At 43.6% G+C, this 21,111-nt stretch overlaps 2 protein-coding genes across 2 annotated transcripts in view; one reads left to right on the top strand and one right to left on the bottom strand.

Moving 5' to 3' along the window:
* DOCK2 (dedicator of cytokinesis 2) overlaps positions 1-21,111 on the top strand; it is a 2,133,690-nt gene that overhangs the window by 1,121,560 nt on the left and 991,019 nt on the right. The window lies entirely within an intron of this gene.
* Positions 1-21,111, bottom strand: part of INSYN2B (inhibitory synaptic factor family member 2B) — a 514,920-nt gene that overhangs the window by 101,135 nt on the left and 392,674 nt on the right. Inside the window, exon 3 of the mRNA XM_069199341.1 lies at positions 5,564-5,638. Coding sequence (XP_069055442.1) covers positions 5,564-5,638 — 75 coding nt within the window. The remainder of the gene's footprint in view (positions 1-5,563; positions 5,639-21,111) is intronic.

Genomic DNA, 21,111 nt, shown 5'->3' with positions numbered 1-21,111 from the left:
TCATCAGCGTTCTGTGTCCAGTTTCAAGTTCCAAGAATGTTCAAATTGTGGGGAAAATTCCCCTGTACTTATAGTCAGTTCTTACAGTGTTTTACAGTGGTAGGGAGAGGAGGTTCCAGCCAGTTACAACTGGTTCTGGGAGTGCCCCCTCTCTCCTTTCAGCACAGGCTCCAAACATCAGTGGGGGGTTAACGACCCTATTGTGTGAGGCCAGGGCACAGCCTTTACAAATGTAGGTGTGCCCCGCCTCTCCCTTCTCTCAGCCCAGGAAGACTATTCAGTATGTAGATGCACCTCAGTGACACCTCCACCCTCCCTGTGTACAGGCTGTCTGAAAAGTATGCACAAAGCCCCAACTGTCACTCTGCCCAGACGTGGATTGGAGTCAAGCTGCAAAACACCAGAATCATAAGCACAGATAAATGCGCACTTTCTAGAAGTGGCATTTCTGTGATAGTAATAAAAAATACACCCACACCAGTAAGCAGTATTTATTATCACCATCACAACCATACCAAACACGCCTACGCTAGCCCTCATAAATCAGACAATACCCCTACACATAAGGCAGGGCATTTCTAATGCAATCCTATGAGAAGGCAGCACTCACAGCAGTGAGACACCAAGTTAGGCTGTTTGTCACTACCAGGACAGGCCATGCAATATGGCACATGTCCTGCCTTTCTACATACATGGCACCCTGCCCACAGGGCGTACTTTAGGGGTGACTTACATGTAGTAAAAGGGGAGTTCTGGGCCTGGCAAGTAAATTTAGATGCCAGGTCCCTGTGGCAGAAAACTGCGCACACAGGCCCTGCGCTAGCAGGCCTGAGACAGGTTTGAAAGTCTACTTCAGTGGGTGGCGCAAGCAGCGCTGCAGGCCCACTAGTAGTATTTAATTTACAGGCCCTGGGTATAGAGATACCACTGTACAAGGGACTTATAGGTAAATTAAATATGCCAATCAGGTATAAGCCAATCATACCAACTTTAGATGGGAGAGCACCTGCACTTTAACACTGGTCAGCAGTGATAAAGTGCTCAGAGTCCTAGAGCCAACAGCGAAAGGTCAGAAAAACCAGGAGGAAGGAGGCAAAAAGACTAGGGATGACCATGCGTATGGCCAAAAGTCCAACACAACCCCCTACCAGCCAAAATCCAGGGGAGAACAATCAATACCTTGATGTACTTTCCTGATTGGGGCGATAGAACAAGGACCCAGGCCCACAACAGCAGGGGCATGTTCCAGTTCTACGCCTTCCTGACTCCACTGGGATCTCTCTGTCAATGCGTCCCAGGCAGCCTAGACCAACCCACGGGGATTCTCTAGCTGCCAATGGCCAGAACCAGGCCCCAGGCCATCTAGGAGCCTCTGGTCTCTGAAACCATAATGAGTGGGGGGCGGTAGCCCCAGGTGCAAAGCAACCTGTCTCCACTCCATTTCCGATCAGTTCAGGGGCTCTACCCTGCCACTGATCCACCAACCTAGGGTCCGCACCCATAGGTTCTACAGGGGCTAGAGGCGAGGCTCTCCTCCCTCTACCCCTCCTTCTAGGATCCCGCCCTCCTCTCCTAGGAGGGGTATCACCAGAATCCACACTTGCCAGGGTGCTGGGTACAGCAGCCCTGCACAACTTTCTCGCCAGCCCAGGATCACTACCTGGCGACTGACCACCCAACCTAGGGACGACACCCTTGGGTTGCACCGGGGTCCGGGACGGGCTTCCCCCTCCCTGAACCCCACTTCCAGAGTCCTGCGTCTCCCCACCTCGGGAGAAGCCACCAGAAGTTTCACACGGGGGGGTGAGCACACTAACCGCCCCCCCCAACCAGATCAGAGTTTACCCCTTGAACCTGTCTATCTAGTCCAGGGACGACACCCTTAGACTGGACCATTGCCCAGCGAACCAGGACTTCCTTGGGAGCACACCTACCCCCTACCAGATCAGAGTTTACCCCCTGAATCTGGCAATCCAACCCAGAGTCACTACCCTGCGGTTGAACCACTGCCTGGCGCACCAGGACTTCCTTGGGAGCACACCTACTCCCCATCAGGTCAGAGTTTACCCCCTGAACCTGATCATCCAACCCAGAGTCACCACCCTGCGGTTGAATCCTTGCCTGGCGCACCAGGACTTCCTGGGGGGCACACCTACCCCCCACCAGGGAAACACTTTCCCCAAGGGCCACACAAGAGTCTGGCTGGCGCAGGTCTCCTGACCTCTGCCCATCGGACAGAGTCTGGATTCCCCCCAGCCCAGAAATGGTCTCACCAAGGTCATTCCTGGGGGGCTCTGCTCTCAGAGCTGACCCCTGACCCTCCAGGTTCTCCACTGGGGCCCACAGCCCCCTCTCAACCCTATGTCTGGATTTCCGCCTCCTCCGCTGTAGAGCGAGACTACCAGACACCAGGACCGGCGGAACGCTATCACCAGCCACCCGCCTAAATCCTAATGACAAAATGGGATCCTTCTGAACAGCTGGCCCTACGGCACAGGTTAGGCTCACCTCCTGGCGTTCACTCATGGAACCTTCAGGGGCCTGGGACGGTATCTTGGGCACCTTGGGCCTCAGCCCAGCCCCATTCCCTCTCCTCGGAGACGGGACATGGGGTCCCTCACCCATCACAGTCCACTGGGACCTACCTGGGACACTCCATTCCTTTCCCACCACACCTTGTTGGGAAACACCTAGACCACTCTCATTAGGAACACCCCCTAATGCCACACCAGACCCTCTGGTACGCAACCTGCACTTTAACACTGGTCAGCAGTGATAAAGTGCTCAGAGTCCTAGAGCCAACAGCGAAAGGTCAGAAAAACCAGGAGGAAGGAGGCAAAAAGACTAGGGATGACCATGCGTATGGCCAAAAGTCCAACAAGCACCAGCTCCATCTGTGTCCTGCCACCATCGCCAAGATGGAATAACCCTGCGAGGTTCCTTCATTAGGGAGCTGCAGGCCCGAAAAAGCAGGTAAGTGGCATGAGCAGACCAAGCCACTGATTGGGAGCAACTGCACTGTGTGTCCACAGGCAGCTGGTGTACTATGAGTGAGTGTGGGACCAGTCCAGGTGGCCCGCACTGGACGGTAGTGTGAATCCTCCTGCATATCGGGGTTTGTCCACGGTTACTGTACAAACAACAGGATGCTGTGGGGACCTTCGACGGAGGTCCCCGATCCTGTTGGTGATACTGGACCCCTACCTTATAACCACTAATAGGGGCACAAGAGCTCCTAGATTGAACGAGGTGTCGTTATATACCTCACCTCGGATAGAAGAAGCACAGCGGTGCTGGATCCGTCACTTAGAAGGTGTGGTTGGTCATTCTGACCACAGTGCATTTCACCAAATATGTGTGCCCTCACGCTATTGCTGCATTATTCATGCCCTAAGTATATTCTGTGCTGTCTTGGTGGAAATCGCAGGTATTGGGGGGGGGGGGGATGTTTGTGTATTGTGGGGGTGGTAATGGGACTGTTTACTCAGGGATGGCATTTGTTATGACATATGCAACATGGAAGCGTGTCTTATTTAGTTTTTTTATGATGATGATCTGACAACTGCTTACTTAGCAGAATATTACTGATTCATGTTGTTTGTGGTTTAAGGTTTTATGCAATACAGTTTATTTTTATATAACTTGTCATGGAGTTTTCTTTGTGGTTTATTTATTGTGTCACTGGGCTGTGTGTGTGTTGTGCAAACGCTTTACACATTGCCTCTAGGATAAGCCTCACTGATATGGCCAAAACTACCAAGGGGGTGAGCAGAGGTTATCTTAGGTATGTGGCTCTCTTGCCCTGACTAGAGTGATGGTTACTGCCTGGCTTAGGTGCCTACCCTAGCCAACCAGAAACCCCATTTCTAAAAAGAGGTTTTAAGGAAATGGAATCTCAGTTTGTAAAGGTACACATTAAATCCTTTCAGATGGATAAAGTGTAAAATATTCCTTCACTGAATGTGGATCCTTGATCCATGGATTACACACCTTTCTTTGCTATATTCCCCGTCACCTAGTAACTCCAGAGGTTAACAAAATGCTTATCATTACCTGTAACAAATGTTCTTGCCTTCACAAGCCTCGCCCATTTCCATTTATGCCTTTGTCTCTTAATCTGAGGTTTACCAAATCTCAGTCCAAAATGCAAATTTCTTTGTTCTTATAGCTCAGTGCCCCTGAATAATTATAGGCTTCACCTACAATCGAAGATCTGTTGACGACTAGTGTATACGTGAACTATACTTGTGGACTTTGGGTCACCCATTGCTTATTTTAGGTTACCATAGGTTGGATTTCTTGTCAATCTTGCTGGCTTCCTACTATTTGATGGCGTTACGTCCTCTTCTTGTGTTTACCCCTTGGCTGGAGGAAAGCTTCTTTGCCATAATTTTAGCTAATTGACTTGTATCCTTCCTTGGCTGGCATTCAGTGGACTACTGTTTCCTTCTTGACTGCATGGGAGTGCATGTGTTTCCTCCTTTCTTCCTTGTGTTTGCCTTCCCCTCAAATCTCCACCCCAGGTGCTCTCTTTAGTGCCCCCCACTTGTCGATTGCTTTTCCCGCCTCATTCATTTTTTCTTTTTTAATCTTTAAAACTCTTTCCTTCCCTCACCTTCTTGTTGTTCTTATGCCCTCCTCTCACCATTCCTCCAGCATGTGGCAGTGTTGATGTGTTCTCCCACTAACCCCAACCTCATTGCTCCCATCTTTCCCTTTCCTTATTTATTTCAACAATTACTTTTTGGGAGATCCCAGCAGCATTTTTCTACATGAGCCATTTGATAATGCATACTTTTATCTTTTCTTTTAACTTCCTGCTCCAGGATGCAAGTCTGCCATCTTGGAATAATTAAAAGAAACAAAGGCTTTCTAGGCGATGAAGATCCAGTGCTGCTCTGCATTGCTATCAAGAAGTTTTTTGTCTTTTTGACAAAACCAAAATGTTGGTTTACACCATTTAAAGAGTGACCCATTACTAATTCTACCTTGACCGAATCTTTCAGATTTGTGAAGCAAGTATTATTTACAAATGCCCTCAAATAAAGTTAGCTGTGGTGGTATCTTGTAGTGTGGGACTTCCCACTTCCTCAATGACGATCTCTGCAAAATGCTATCTTAGGTTGTTTCATGAGACAAGATTTGCCTCCTTAGAGATTTTGGAATGGTGGCAGTTATACAAACGTTTTCAGAGGAAGTTGTGGTGCTTAGCAATAATGGGTCATCGCTTGGAGCGATAACAGTTTGAACGTAAATAGATATTTGACGAAAGAGAGCAGAGTCAATTTAATAGTACAGAAGGCAGGGAAAAATGACAGTCTACATGGGCCTAGTAGTTCTTATTTGATGGTGAGTACCACTTATTTATTTATATATTTACTCAATTAATATCTCAAAAGTAGTATTTCATCCAGAAGAAAAAACATATTTTTGCACCGAGCTGTTCAAAAGGTCAAAAAGGCAAAAAGACAAGATAAATGCAGGTGTATTACATGTTAAACTATAACTCCTCACTTAAAAATACTGCGCACAATCTTTTCACATTTTCAGCTGTAGAGCATACCTGTAAATGATGCATGCAGTGCTCTGACAAGTACTGCAATCGTTAATGTCCTGCCCAGTATGATAGGAGTTGCGCCTGAAATGAAAAACATAAATGTGTTTCAATGTACTGAATTTGATTTCCAAGAAGGAAAGGTATACATTTGTTTCCAAAAGATGTGAAGTCAAAAGGCAAGACATTTTGTCTTTTTCTGGTGGACATTTTTAACCACAGATTTCTCCACTGCAGATTACTCACCTTAGAATTCTCCCTAGATGCCAAATTAGGTCTGGAAACTTTTTTTCAGCAACACTCTCATTCACTGATAGGTGGCACCGTGCAGTTCCATACTGGCTTCTTACCCCCTTGCAATTAGAGCTGTATATAAGTGCCACCCTTGAGCGCTGCCATCAGTTCCTTTATTTGCACACCTTTTGATGCAGATCTGGAGGCCTACTCCCAAAACTTGTTAGCTTACGGCGACTGCTAAAACAAAATGCAGTATGCTAGGTAACAATGTCTCTTCCTAAAACTACAGGTTTTATACCATGCCATAACTGTAGGAAACTGATGTCAGCCCCAGAACCCTACAAGGAGTGTCGCTGGAGTTTGCGCCCAGAGCATGAGAGAGTCACAAGATAAAATGTGGCCTAATGCATCAGAAGGTGACAGGAATTGAGAAGCCAAGCTGTTCATCACTGAAAATAAGGAGAAGTTGAGACCTTTTGGAATGCCCTGCTCTAGGTCAGGGTGCAGGCTCGGCTTTTCCTCCAGTAATTCTAAATTAAAGTCCAAGTGAAAAACATAAAAAGATTAAGTAGGGCTCAACCCCATCCTTGTATTCCGTGGAGAGGGCGCAAGGTCATGAGAATGTCAGTCAGTCCCTCTCGGGGTCACCAGCCATGGATCCCATTCCTCAACTAATTCTGGTGCACCTCGATTTTTTGGGGTCCTTAGTGATGCCACAGCAGTTCAAGGCCTTTAAAGAGGCCCTGCTGGAGATTTATGGTACATTTGCAGCTCTCTGTCCCACCTTCATGCACCAAGGAACTGCAGGGGTCTCCAGTTGGGTACCAGTGAGCAGGTCCTACCCCCGTACCATCTGACCCATTAAAACATATCCTGGGACCAGTATTGACTCCGGTAGATATGTCTACTTTGGCTCCAGGACCAGCATTAAATAGTTCCTTGTTGATGCCGCTACCAAAGCCTACATCGTAAGAAGAGAATTCATGCTGATTCTAATGTTAGAACCCAAACCGTCTTCAGCCCAATCTTGACTGTTGTACTACAAAATTACTAGAGTACTATCGACCATCATACAGTCTCACCCTGCACCAGTGTCCCTGCCAGAGTGGATGCACCTGCACAGACTCCATTACCTTTTTTTCCCTGACTTTGAGCAAGGTACACCACCTGAGGGAGTTGATGATTGTGGGGAGAGGAATGGTGATCTCACCCCTCATTATGACAACATTTTTGACTTTGACTTATAAGAGACCATTGGGCTTGATACTTTGATTGATAATGGGGATGGACTCGCCACTTGGACTGCCAATGGCAAAGAGTGCATTCTTTACAGTAGTGGTTCAATGGGCAGCTGACAACTTGATAGTGCATCTTCCTTCAGTTGTGACCAGGATTAACATCCTTAAGGAAACTTGGGTCAGCCACATTGAAGCTCTTGCTTTCCTTTATCAAGGCTGTCACTCATATTTTGATTGCCATTTGGTCAAATCCCTGTTCTTTCCCACAGGTAACTAGATAGCTGGCCAGGCATCACAGATCCCTAACCCTACTTCATAGAGTCTGGTGGGTTAGGCTTCAACAAGCAAAGTGAACCCCAATTCATTCCTTATAACTCCTCCGGATAGGTAGTCCAAAAGGACTGAGGCATTTGGTAAATAAACGTTCCCCTCGGCTAGTGTGGCATTGAAATTAGTGAATGAATCTTTTTGTTGGGTTGTTATATGAATACCCTCAGGGACATGGCCTGTGAAATGTTGCAGGTGGGCCTGGAAGACCTCAGGGCCTCTCTGGCGCAAACAATTCTTGGACAAATATGTCATTCATGCTGGCATAGATACTACTTATAAGACAAAAAGGCATAATTATCAGCACGATGTAAATTTATATTATTTACATCAAACATCAATACACATGATTTTTCTATATATTAATCTTTTGAAGATCTAATTTCATACATATTTAATTAATATGCTCAATGTATATTATCACCATCAGTATCCAATAAAAAATCCTGAGGGACATTCCTGATTTCCTTCCTTTAAATTTGAACTTATAATAACATTATTCTTACCCATTAATACTTTCCAGGATTTTATATCATGTATATTAAAGATGCAGTGCTTTTATTTTTCTTCAGCCGTACTAATATGAACAGTCTGTTTCTTTTCCAATGAGATAAACTGTAGGAATAAGAGGCTTTTCATATTATTGTGGGTATTAATCAAATATGTCAGAAATTAAACATGGCAAAGAATAATATATAAAAAAATAATGTTTAATGATGCTTGAATATACATCATGTTGATAATTATGTCTTTTTGACTTATGTTGTGGTATGTATAAAAGAATTATTGTCAAAACAACATTGTATGCCCAACCATATGTGTTTTAATATCTGTTTCACCACTGTCTTAATGGAGATATATATATTTTTCTCCTAGTTTTAATTCCGTTATTAGTCCTGAAAAAGGTGGGATAAAGGTCAAGTTGTCACCGAAATGCTATATCAACAAAATAGCATTTTTAGTACTTTGATTGTATACAGTTACTTTTTATGTTATTTTTGGATTAAATGTTTTGAATGATGTATCCGTTTCAACTGGTGATGAATTATATGAGCAAATGGCAATGGTATTTTATGTGTATTTCATTAAGTATTTATGAGATTCTGAATATTATGGTTGGAGCATAATTGGTTACTTTTGATATCGAAATTATACCTGCTGTTCTTAGGTTGATAATTAAGCATCCACATAGTGATAATTAAGCATCCACATAGCGAACTTGGGGTTGGATTTTGACAAAAGGTCCAGGGGAAATACTTTTGCTTTGGTTTGGCTGAACCCTATTCCTTGTTCCCCTGTTCCCCTGTTTGTGAAAGGGGCCACACTCTAAATTGTTGATAGATACTACTGATGCCTGGGATGGGCAGTTGGCATCATGTTGTGCTCAGCCACTAAGCGTGTATGCATTTCACAGTATTTTCTGGAGGCGTACAAGCCTTTCTCATGGTTATGCCCTTCGATGACTCACATCTTTTTGGTGAAAAAACGGATTCAGCTCTGGCGCATTTTTAGTAAGGTAGAGCCACAGAGTGCTCCCTGGACCTTTCGAACTCAGTGAAGCAGTTCCTACAGTAGTTAAAATAATTCAGAAGCTACTCCTGGGGAGTTGGTGTTTCAACTGGACCAGTTTCCCCAACCGCTACAGCAGTTACCTCCGTCTCTTCAAGGTCACAGACATGGACAGGGCCGGCTCCAGGGGCGTGCAACCAGTCAGCTGTGCTGGGCGCTGACCTGGAGGAGGTACTGACCTGCAGGGGACTGGAGGGGATGTGTTTAGCAATAACTTATGCTATAAAAAGGCAACAATAAAAATGTCAAGATAACTCTTGTGATTAATGTTCCTGCGAGAGAGAGATCCAAAAGTTTGCCTAATGGCAGCTATGAGTTGCCATAAAGTAGTGCAGAGGGTTAATATGCCTGTTGCAAAGAACAGATATATATTTTATGTTGCTAGCTGAGCGGATTAGTAAAGCCAGCCTTTACCACCACTTTAGAACAAATAAAATGTATGAGAGAGAAGGGTTATGGAGAGATGAGGGGCATTTTTGCCGGGTGGTAGTAAGGGAATCCGAGGAGGAGGTCATGTGGAGAGGAGGATCCAAAACAAAGACTGTCACACTGAGAGCCACTAGTGCTAAAGCCAGCACTGGACATGGATCTAGCAAGCAATGTACAGAGCAGCAGGGACACCAGTCCTCCCAGAGCTCTTGCTCTGCAGCAACAGCCATTAAGCCACTTTTGTTTGCTCTTAGTGGTGCTCACCCATCCTTTGTGTGTGGGGGGGCAGGATTCTGTATTTCCTCCCAGGCTGTCATTCCATCATGGTCGACAGATTGTTCTTATAAACCCTTTCAGCACAGCTATACCCTATCTATTATTTTTTCTCCTCCAAATCTTCCCTCCACATCTGACTCACTTTCAGAGCAGTAACTCTCCATTCTTATACTGGAGAGAGCATGTATGTCTCTTTAAAGAGGTCTTTGGCAGTTTTTCATACTCAGAAAGAGGGGAGAGCTATTACTTTCCTTATTTTCTTGTGCTGAAAAAGGACAGATCCTTTGGTCTTTATTGGACCTTCAATCTCTGAATACCTTCCTGTGGAAGAAACAGAGCAGATTTTGGCTGGTCTGGGCTTGGGAGACTAAATCGTGCCCTTGGACCTGCAAGAAACATATTTTCATATACCCATCCTGCTGTCCCATGACATTACCTATGGTTTAAAATCAGCCAGGAGCATTTCCAGTTTGCAGTGCTCCTCTTCAGCTAAACCATCGCCCTCCAAGTGTTCATGAAAGTGATGACGGTGGTTGTGGCTCTCCTTCAGAGGTTGGGGATACCAGTCTTACTCTCCCTCGATGACTGGCTGTTGAAGGTTAAAAAACACTTGAGCCGCCTCCACCTGGGGAGGTACTGCTTTGGTATCTATTTAACGTGAGGAATCTGTGGTGAGAACTGTATCCATCAGAATGACAATCTATGGTAATGCTCTTTCTGATGGATGCTCTACAGAATGCCATTTCCTCAATGCACTCCCACCTTCCTTTTATGTGGAGTGGCCTTTTTTTAACATCTGAAGAGGTCCAATTTTGGAGAAAAGCATACATATATGAACAGTTATTCAGGCTCCACATCTGAGGTTGTGGCTCCACTTCATCACTTCTGGAATGGTATGGAGTCAGTATGGAGCCCGCCAGCGCCACCAAGTGGTGTGCAGGAGCAATGCTGGAAAACATTACTGGATCCCGACCAGGGACTGGAGAGTATTTGTGGGTGGTTAGATAGAAAAAGCACCAGAAAACAGGTTTTCGAAGGTAAGTAACTTGTTCATCAGTACATCACACACCAAAATGCCAGTTGTGCCTATATCACATTTATGTATTTTTTTTTGTAAATATATAAATTGAAGGGAATGCAAAGATTAACTTAAATGCGCTCTGCTCAGGACACACCACAATGATCCTTCTTGACATATTTTCAAAAATCAGCAAGCATGTTTCCTAATAAATTTGGAAACCAAAAAACGATGCTGTGATCTTTGACCCTTAACAGCAAATTGGTTGCAGTTATAAATTTTCCGAAAAAAGAGAACAGAAAACTGATTGAAACAGACATACTGCTCAGAAAAAAATATTTTCCTACTTCACTGTCTTTTCAGCTCCAAACCTCGTTTGAACCGATTTAATCCTCTTTTATCAAAAGACACCTGTCCCTCACATGACAATTATCTTTGCGTGCACTCATCCTAACCAATGACGGGACCATAGCCGGAACTGCAGTGACAGTTTTTATTTAAAGACAATTATTTTCACAGTTATACAAAAAGTCTCTTGACGTTATCAGCGTTTTTCATGCCCTTGCTATTAGCTGAATGTCATCATTTCTCCCCGGGCCCAGAGCAATACAGTCATTAATCCCTACCAAATTAGCTGTTAAGGTACCCACTTCACAAAACATAGTCAGAAATATATTCCTGTAAGGTACATCATATTGGAGACTCTTGCTGTGGGTGGTGCGTGGAAAGGGACTACATGTCCCATAAGCACAAAAAAGAGACAGACATATCTTCACCCATCATCGCCAAAAGGAGGGGGGCCTGGACGGCCCTTATTTTTTTTACTGAATCTGCCCCAGCTTGTGAGCCTTTTAGTTTTTCAAATAAATCTAAAGTTTCATCTTCTATTACCTTTGCTGCAATTTTCTTATGTTCATTGATTAATGATATATGACAAAGATAAAATGTTTGGCACATGCTAATGGTCTAGTTAAGTGTAACATGTAGGTTGTATAAATCTGATATGAAGGTAAAGGAAAAGATATAACTTTGCTGCAGTCGTTTTTGGTTAGACTCAGTTCACTCTATTAAAGCAAATATTTGATCCGAATTAATGGGTAAGAGTTGACAGTAGCGAATTTACAGGCGTGGCAAAAACAAAAACAAATGGTAAAACAGCAGTTTGAAAATTGTACTTTAAGGGGCATGGAGTACTGTTAGAAGAAGTCGCATCTATTGTAAAATGGGAGAGAACTAAAAAGGCCCCAGAAACAGTTCCAAAGTTTGCCAGATTATAAGGCTATTTACAAGAAGGGCACTAAAGTCACAAACTAAGAAGTACTCTAATAAAGCTGCAATAGATGTTTCCGATATGTCCAACCCCTCGCCGACCCTCCATTATTCAACCTCTCGTAGTAGAAGTTCACCTAGAGCCATATATAATTTATAATGATAGATTTCTGCCATTAGTGAATCTGGAAGCAGACCAACAAGCTTATAAATAATAATAACCACGCTATTGCTAAAGAGGAGAATTGTAATGGCACTTAGGAAACAGCAAAGGAAGGAGTTCTTATACAAGTGATTTAGGTACTTAGAACGGAAATCAATTAGTTGAACAACGTGGTATAGTCATTAACGAAAAAGATACTAGAAGCAAAGGTGAGGAACTCAAAAAATGACAACTGTAGGCACAATGTTGGTTTAATCAAACATATACATTGTACGAATGCATCTCCTACCCACCCCCAACCCGGTAATGACTATCAGGTTATGTCTGGGAAAAAGTTCACCAGCAAATGTAGATAGAAAATGCAGAACACCTGGCCCAGGGATCCAAGGAAGAAGGGCATGGTTATAAATCAATCTCGACCAGGGCTACTATAGTGCAATAAAATAGGTTAGATTAGAAGCACTTGTTGAGATACAGACAACATTGATAAGGCAGGATGTGGAACCAAGGGGTCTTTGAGGAATAACACTACCATCACTGCACACATACAATTATCACCCGCAAAAGAAGGGACCACGTGTATGAGGTTTTCCTAAATTATTACCCCCTTCCAGGGATGACAATAGCTCACTGAAAAAAAAGGTGATCCACAAGATCAGTAATATTTGGCATTGTTACTCAATAATACGCTCAGCTTTTGAAGCAGGTAAACGTTTTTCCTCTTCAACTGAATGCTATGAAAATAGTAAACTGCTTTTAAGAAAGAAAGAATGTGAGGAGGGCCTTGTTTCACTGGACCTTCATACAATTCCGTGCTCTGGCTCCTTGATACAATTTAAATATAATCCTCCACAGCCAGAGATCCAACAAAATCCTTCTACTAGAAATCATTGAAACCAATTAAAAACATTACTGTCCACGATTCTCTGAATGGTATAGATTGATAGAGGGATGTGGTTGAGGTAGCAGGTGTGCAGCACATAATATAATGCCTAATCAAGTTTTTATTATACTTGCAAAATTACAAATGCATATAACAAGATGGGATGGTACATGCTTGCAACCTAATAAACATACAGTATATAACATAAGTAAATATTTCAAAACGAATATGGAGGAGGAGTGTCTCATACTTGCTGAAAAGGACACTGCTCACTTAAGTATATTATAACGGAATATTGTTGGCTTGAATCCAGCCAGGGGTACTGTATTGATAGTTTCGACATATACATGTTTCAAGAAACTGGGCTGCTGTTCCAGGTTATAGATCTTGCTGTTTAAACGATAGTGTAGAGGAAATATCATCACGTGCTGGGAGACCCTTAGGAAGACTAATTGTTTGGAAAAAAATCACTTAACTGTTCCATAATTTGCTCCATAGCTTGGAGCTTAAAATCAGATCATCTGGTATTTTTGGTTTAATAATTACTTCCCCCGAATGGTGTCTTGATGAACATTTAGAAAATATATAGTCATAGCACTCCGAGGAATAATGACTAATCAATTTTGCATGAGAGACACTTGGAACAAAATATCATTAACTCTCCAATACTAGTTGCGGGGGGTTTCAATATGACTTATGAACACTTTGATATAGTGTGTATCCTTACAAACCTGAAGGACAAGGAATGTATATTCCAGCATTTGAGGCTACCTATATAAAAATGTGGACAGCCACTGTGCTACAGCTTTGACCCTGATCCACGGACTCAACTCTTGAAGGCACGATTAAGGCAAGACCGTCTGTGCCCCCCCACGTCCCGAATAATGGCCAGTGCCAGCCACTATGGTGGTTCTTGAGATGAGGGAGCAGTCATAGGGTGGTATTCTGCTTTGAAGGTAAAAGGTATGAGGGGAAAGAATGATACTACGGGCTGTAGCCCCTTTCTCATAGATGGGATGGGTCCTAGCTTCTGTTTGAAATGTAGAGCTAGTTTTTATCCCTGATCCCACCCGCTTATAGGAAAGATTGTATGAATAAGCACTTAAAGGAGCTGAGAGCAATTCTAGTGAATGTTCGCTCTTTGCAGAAACATGCCTTTGATATCTTTGATTTTTAAATATGAGTGTATTGATTTGCTGTTTCTTTCAGAGACCTTCCATGCAAGATCTGGAGACTGCATTGCCAGAGGCATACTCATCTGTGCACCTAGATAGGGTTGGAAAAGGTGTGGAGGTGTTGCGATTATTTTTAAGAAGACTTTTAGATGTAATTGTTTTAAAATGGATGAGATGTTCGGAGCTGAAGCCTTGGGCCTCAGTTTATTGTGTGGAGGACAATGGTCCTTTTCTGGGGTGCTGGTTTACCGTCCACTAGGGTATCCAGGAGATTTTCTTGCCTCCCTGGATCTTGCTCTGGCTCCCAAAATGTGTAGCATATGCAAATTTTACCCCACTTGGTTATTTTTATTTGAATTTAGATAAGACAGGGGACCCTCTGCTGACTCGCTTCTTAGAAACATTGTCTTCTTCTAATGTGACCTCTGTTTCTATGGATGCTACACATCGAGCAGGGCATGCCAGTGATGTCATATTTTCAAATGCGCCTATGAACTGGGAAACCCCACATCCAGTGCTGTGGTCTGACCATTTTGTCTTGTCCTTCTCTTGTCAGTTTGTTCCTGCTAAGGAACCATGTCCCCACATTCCTAGGACTGAGGGCAAGGCTTGGGGTAAGGTTGTTTGGAAGGGGCTTATAAGTATGTTGTTGGAATCTAAACCAGATCTGTTAGGATCCATTTTGGAGAAAGACATGGGTTTTAAGAGGTGGCTTGGGATGACAGCTGAGTTGGTAGCCCCTTTGAGAACAAATAAGCAGATTACTGAGCCACATTCGGCTTGCTGGTTTTCAGTTGACTTAGGTCTGGAAAGAGCCGCTTGTAGGAAACTGGAGAGAAGGTGGCAGAAACACTATCTGGAATTAGATAAGGACACCTATAAAGGAGCCACCCATAATTATCATAAAAATATTAGGAGAGCTTGTAGCACCTTTTTATGTGCAATGCATTGATGCAACAGACAACAACAGCAAGGGGATTCTTAAAATTATGTAATTGTTTACCAATCCTAAGACATTCCCCCACTCATTTGAGCCTAGCCATGAGTTATATACCCACTTGAGTGATTTTTTTTTAGGATAAGATTCATAAACTCCAGGCTAATAGTTCTATGTCAAAACATTTCTCTTGCATATCGGGTTGTAGTGAATTTGGTTTTATTGGAACTCGGGAGATTAGCATAGCCCTTTGGCTTTCAGGCCTGTGCCTCCGTCACCTTGTGACTTTTAACCTACTTAGCGTACTCTGTTTTAGTCCATTTATTTTATTATTTCTTTTAAGATGCCTGGCATTGTTTAAAGTTATAAAAATATTTTGATTTGCAATATCAGTGCCACTCTGTGAAGGTTTCACTATCAGCATCATAATAAAGTGTTGAACGTAGGCATTCACATCATGTCCCTTTCTCACTTACGTGTGACAGGAACATAATGTACACTTTTTGGGGAATGGTTATATTAGTACCGCCACAAGTGTGCTTCCTTATCAGTTGTTTAGGAACTTAACTGCGTCACGGTCTTACATGTTCTTTATAAATACATCTCACACAGATAAGGTTATCAGAGGGATTCCTTCCAGGTGCCAACTATTCTGCACGTCACCTCGCTGCAGAACTCAGCCTTTGTGTCACCACAGAGTCTGACCTAGAAGCCTCATTCCAAGGTAACAAGGGTTGGGGGGCGCTTCTTATGGACATGGTACTGGAAGATTAGATTTATCACACCTAGCTCTCATTAGGTTAGAGATTAGGGGCCAGATGTAGCAATACTCCCAATTGTCGCAATTCGGAATGTTGGATGGTGTCCCTGACACCATCTGCGACTCGCAAGGGTGTTGCAAAGGCCCACCTCATGAATATTCATGAGGTAGGTCGCAATTTGGGACCCCCTTGCGAGTGGCGGCATTCACAGGGATGGTGGCCTGCTGCGGACAGCAGACCACCATGTCTGTGACTGCTTTTTAATAAAGCAGTTTTATTTTATTTTTTGTAATGCAGCCCGTTTTCCTTAAAGGAAAACGAGATGCATTACAAAAACGAAAAATTAAACGTTTTTGTTAAATTTTTTCAGAGCAGGCAGTGGTCCATAGGACCACTGCCTGCTCTGAAAAAAATGTTTGCAGTGCCATTCACAACGGGGAAGGGGTCCCATAGGAACCCGTTCCCTTTTGCGAATGGGTTAGGACCCATTTCAAAAGGGTGCAAACTGCGTTTGGTTTGCGACCGCGGTCGCAAAGCAATCCTGCACTGCACTGCGACGACTCACAATTAGGAAGGGGACACCCCTTCCTAATTGCGACTTGAAAACCCGTTTTGCGATTCGGTAACCAGGTTACCGAATCGCAAAACAGGTTTTGTGCATTGCAAAGTGCATTTTGCACATCGCAAACAGCAAAATTCTCTGTTTGCGACATGCAAACTGCTTACTACATCTGGACCTAGGTTCTCTATGCTAGGGATTTTACATTTCATGTTTACTGCAAGGTGGTGGGGGATTTTATATTCATAACCCTTATTTTCACAAGTATGCTTATTTTATTGTCCGTTATCCTAATCATTGCAGCTCATGCATTTTACCATAGATTGCAGTTCTTTCAAAAAATATATTGAAACCTTCCCTGCATCTCCTTTATAGCCTGTGTGTGACTGAGACTTGTTGCTAACGTGAAAAAAAGATAAATTCAGTTCCACCACAACTCCCCTGAGATGTTGCAATCTAGAGTCAATGAGTAAGGCTGCCTGAAATCACCTTTTACCTTTTGAGTTTTTGGTGAGGTACTGATGTGAGCTTGAAGAGTTTGGTTGACAGGCTTAGTCGTCTACAAAAGTGCTGCCTCCCCTAAACCAGCAGCCTCATCTAGGAGCGAGAGTCCAGCAACGATAGGATTCGTTAAAGGCTGTTTTGCTGCCTAACAGGCCAAATTTGTCATTGTTTACTATTCCCGATGTGAAAGACCTTGTGTCTGCCTTCTCCAGATGTAAATATGGCTCCCCTTCTGATCCTATTTCCCACCGGGGGCTGAAGGTAATACAATATATTATGGTTTGTTTAGTTCCCTCTTTCAGGTGGGGACACTCTCAAAGGAGTGGAAACGAACTAACGTAATCTCCATTCTTAGAAAGGCCAATGTGGACCCCAAAACCCTGGCTAATTTCAGGAGTGAGTCTTAGAACAACTGGTGAGCCAACAGCTAAATGCCTTATTAGAAGAAAATAATCTACTACATCCTTCCCAATCAGGGTTCAGAGCCCATCACAGCACTGAAGCAGCATTACTTGAGGTGTCAGGACCTCAGTGTTTCCCTGGTTCTATTTGACTTGTTGGCAGCATTTGATACGGTTGATTGTAATATCTTGGTAAGCAGGTTAGAGCACCTGGGTGTGACTGGCTCAACCCTGGATTGGTTGAGTTCCTTTCTGATGCATCAAGAGCAGGTTGTATGGATGAAGCCATATGTCTGTGATGTAAAGAGTCTAAGGTGGGGAGTGCTCCAAGGTTCCTCCTTCCATCTTACTCTCTTTAATATCTATATGGCACGTTAGCTTTTTTGGTGGAATCCTTTAACATCAGAGTCATCTGGTATGGGAATAACACCCAACTCCTGCTCCCGGCTGAGGACGACTCTTCGGAGGCAGAAGTGGCTTTTGCTAGGTGTATGGAAGCAGTTCTGGATTGGTCGAAGGGTAACAAGCTACAATGTAATCCTGATAAGACCAGGTCTTATTGTTTGGTCACAGACCTGTGCCAGGATCGATTAGTGCATGGCCTAAGACTGCCCCTTCTCCACCTACGTCAGAGGTCAGGAATCTAAGGGTGATATTTAACACTAAACTCTTGTTTAGGCCTCAGGTATCCGATATAGTAAGATCCTGCTTCTGGATCGTGGGCATGATGAAAAAATTCATACAGCTCCTTCCACACTCTGCCCAGGTCTCGATGGTCAGAGCACTGATCATTTTGAGGCTGGACTGTGCCAATGCCCTTTATTTGGGAGCACCAGTTTATCTAACCTATCGACTACAAGTTATGCAAAATATGGCTGTCTGCTTTTTGTTTAAATTGCCTAACTCTGCCATGGTGTCCTCATTTCATGAAACTCTGCATTGGCTAGTAGTAAGGCAACATATGATATTTAAATCTCTAATTATGGTTCAGCAAGCCTTTTGCAATAAGGGGCCATGCTTTCCTAAAAAGAGGGTGATGGAATATATCCCGGCACGCCAACTCCAGTCTAGTAATACAAGCCTTGTGGCAGACCGTGGCTTTAAAAGACTTTACCCACTATATTTAATTCCATTCCCATTTTCACATTTATTGTACACTTTTGTAGGGCCTTGCACACCTCCAGTTTTCTTCAATCATTGATCTTAACTTTCTTAATTGCATACTTTTTGTGGTTCTTTCGACATGGTAATGTTTATAACACTTTTCTTGTAACAACAGTCTTTATTCTTAACAGTCTAACTGGATCCTCTATGGTCTCCCTAACTTTTATGTCCCCCTTTTCCCTTTTCACTGAAGGGTCCTTTAGATGTTCTCTTGCACCCCTCATCTCTCTGTGCTTTGTCTCTTTTGTTCACAATCTCACCAAAGCTGCATTTCCAAGCTCATCCATTCCCAATAATTCTTGGATGTCTTCTCAAGGGGCAGTACTTGAGAGTGACATTACTGAGGAGTAAATAACACATGCCATCTATGACATGGCAATAGTGAAAGCACCAGGAGATGATGGGCTCCCAATAGTGCTTTATAAAACAACTAAACTTTAAAGACAATAGTCTCCTCATTTCGCTGGACATGGAAAAGCATTTGGCCATGTCGAGAGGCCATTTCTGTTTAGAGTGATGGAGGTGGGGGGCTGGGGAAAGCATTTGTTGACAAAGTCTGCTGGTTCTCTAAATCCCACATGGCTTCTGTGCCCAGCAGGGATGTCTCTTTTGTGTTGTCTTGCGCACCTGTAGTTTTCTTCATCAAATGATCTTGAGTTTCTTAATCGCATACTTTTTGTGGACCTTTTTGACTGGGTAATGTTTAAAACACTTTTCTTGTAACAGTCTTTATTCTTAACACTCTAAGTGGCTCCTGCATGGTCTCCATAACTTTTACATCCCCCTTTTCCCTTTTCACTGAAGGATCATTTGGATGTCCTCTTGCACCCCTCATCTCTCTGTGCCTAGTCTCTTTTTTCACAATCTCATCCTAGCTACATTTGTAAGCTCATCCATTCCCATTAATTCTTGGATGTCTTCTCAAGGTGCAGTGCTTGGGAGTGACATTACTGAGGAGTAAACAGCACAGGCCATCAATGACGTGGCAACAATTAAAGCACTGGGAGGTGATGATCTCTCAATAGAGTTTTATAAAACAACTAACTTGAGGACAATAGTCTCCTCATTTCGCTCCACATGGAAAAGCATTTGGCCATGTTGAGTGTCCATTTCTATTTAGAGTGATGGAGGTGAGAGGGCTGGGCAAAGCATTTATTGACAAAGTCTGCTGGGTATATAACTCACACATGGCTTCTGTGTCCAGCGGGGATGTGTTAAATTTCTTTACTGTCTGGCCAGGAACATGGTAGGGATGCCCTCTTTCCCTCTTGCTATTACTTATGGTGCTGGAACCACTAGCAGCCACCGTTCAAGACACAGTGAGCATCCATGGAATCCCAATAGAAGCAGGGGAGCGGAACGCATTTTACTATACAGATGACATTCTGGTGGTCCTATCCAATCCCTTGGAACTGGTACAGCACTGATGAAAGTGAGTGAGACATTTTCTGTATTTTCTAGATACCTAATAAATTAGTCAAAATGCAAAGCTCTGCTGATTACACCAACTACTATGGTGGCATTTCTGCGGATTGCACCTTTCTCCTTGTGCTTTTCCCATCTAAAATACATGGACGTATACTCGATAATGGCCTAGCCAAGTTAATACAGGATAACATCATCCTCTGTCGTTGACAATGTGAAAACAGAGTTTGTGGCCTGGTCAAAGCTACAATTACCCCTTTAAGGCAGAGTTTAGATTGTTAAAATGAATGTGATGCCAAGAATTAACTGCCTCTTAGGCATGCTTCCTTTGAAACTTTCATGGCCCCCTATGTGGCAGACTGATTGCCTTATCTGAAGTTTTGTGTGGAGCGGCCACAAACCCCAGTTTAAAACCATGAAAATGCATGTCTAAACCATTCACGCGGAATAGTACTGGTTGGTCTCTTAGCTGGCACACACCGTACAAATGATGAAATCCCAGAATGAAACATCTCTGTGGGTCTTTCTGAAATGTCATATACCAAAAACAAAGAGTATGCTCACATCACTTTAGAAGAGACACGTGCAAGCCAGCCCACATGAAAGGCCAATCATCCAAGCCACGTTATGTGTCTGGCGTTGAGCACATACATTGCTCAGAGCCCCAAACACTGTACACCTCTGACCACCGCTATGGAGAAACTGGAGCATTATAACAGGGGCAAGGACCTTGACTAGTCACTGTGGTAAGAAAAGGGAATTAAGCACATTGGTGACTTGCTCTTGCTCCATGAACAATATAATATCTCTGACTTACTTGCGCATAAATGTGTACTTCTGCCATGGCAGTAGTGGAGATACTGGTGATGTTACCGCCTAGCCGCGACAGCAGGGGACCCGAGAAGAGCATCAAGTTGACGGTGTTCCATCTGCCATATTTAGATGTTACAGCTCTGCAAGCGGTAGACTGGTAGATGGAGGGACACGGCAGCGGGGCCCAATAGACATCGCACACTGACAGTGGCTATGGAATGGAGGTAAGTGACACACACACACACTGCACCTTAGCCATATGTGTCCCCCTGCACAATACACCACATACACACTATCATCTACTACAGTTCCAACACAACACAACCCTCACATGCCGAAAGCACATATTGACATACATCCATGACACAACACAGACACACACAACATTGACACTGCACACACACATGAC

This window comes from Pleurodeles waltl, chromosome 7, assembly GCF_031143425.1.
Source record: "Pleurodeles waltl isolate 20211129_DDA chromosome 7, aPleWal1.hap1.20221129, whole genome shotgun sequence".
Lineage (NCBI taxonomy): Eukaryota > Metazoa > Chordata > Amphibia > Caudata > Salamandridae > Pleurodeles > Pleurodeles waltl.
Note: the sequence above shows the minus strand (reverse complement) of the source record. Positions and strands in the feature narration are given on the sequence as shown.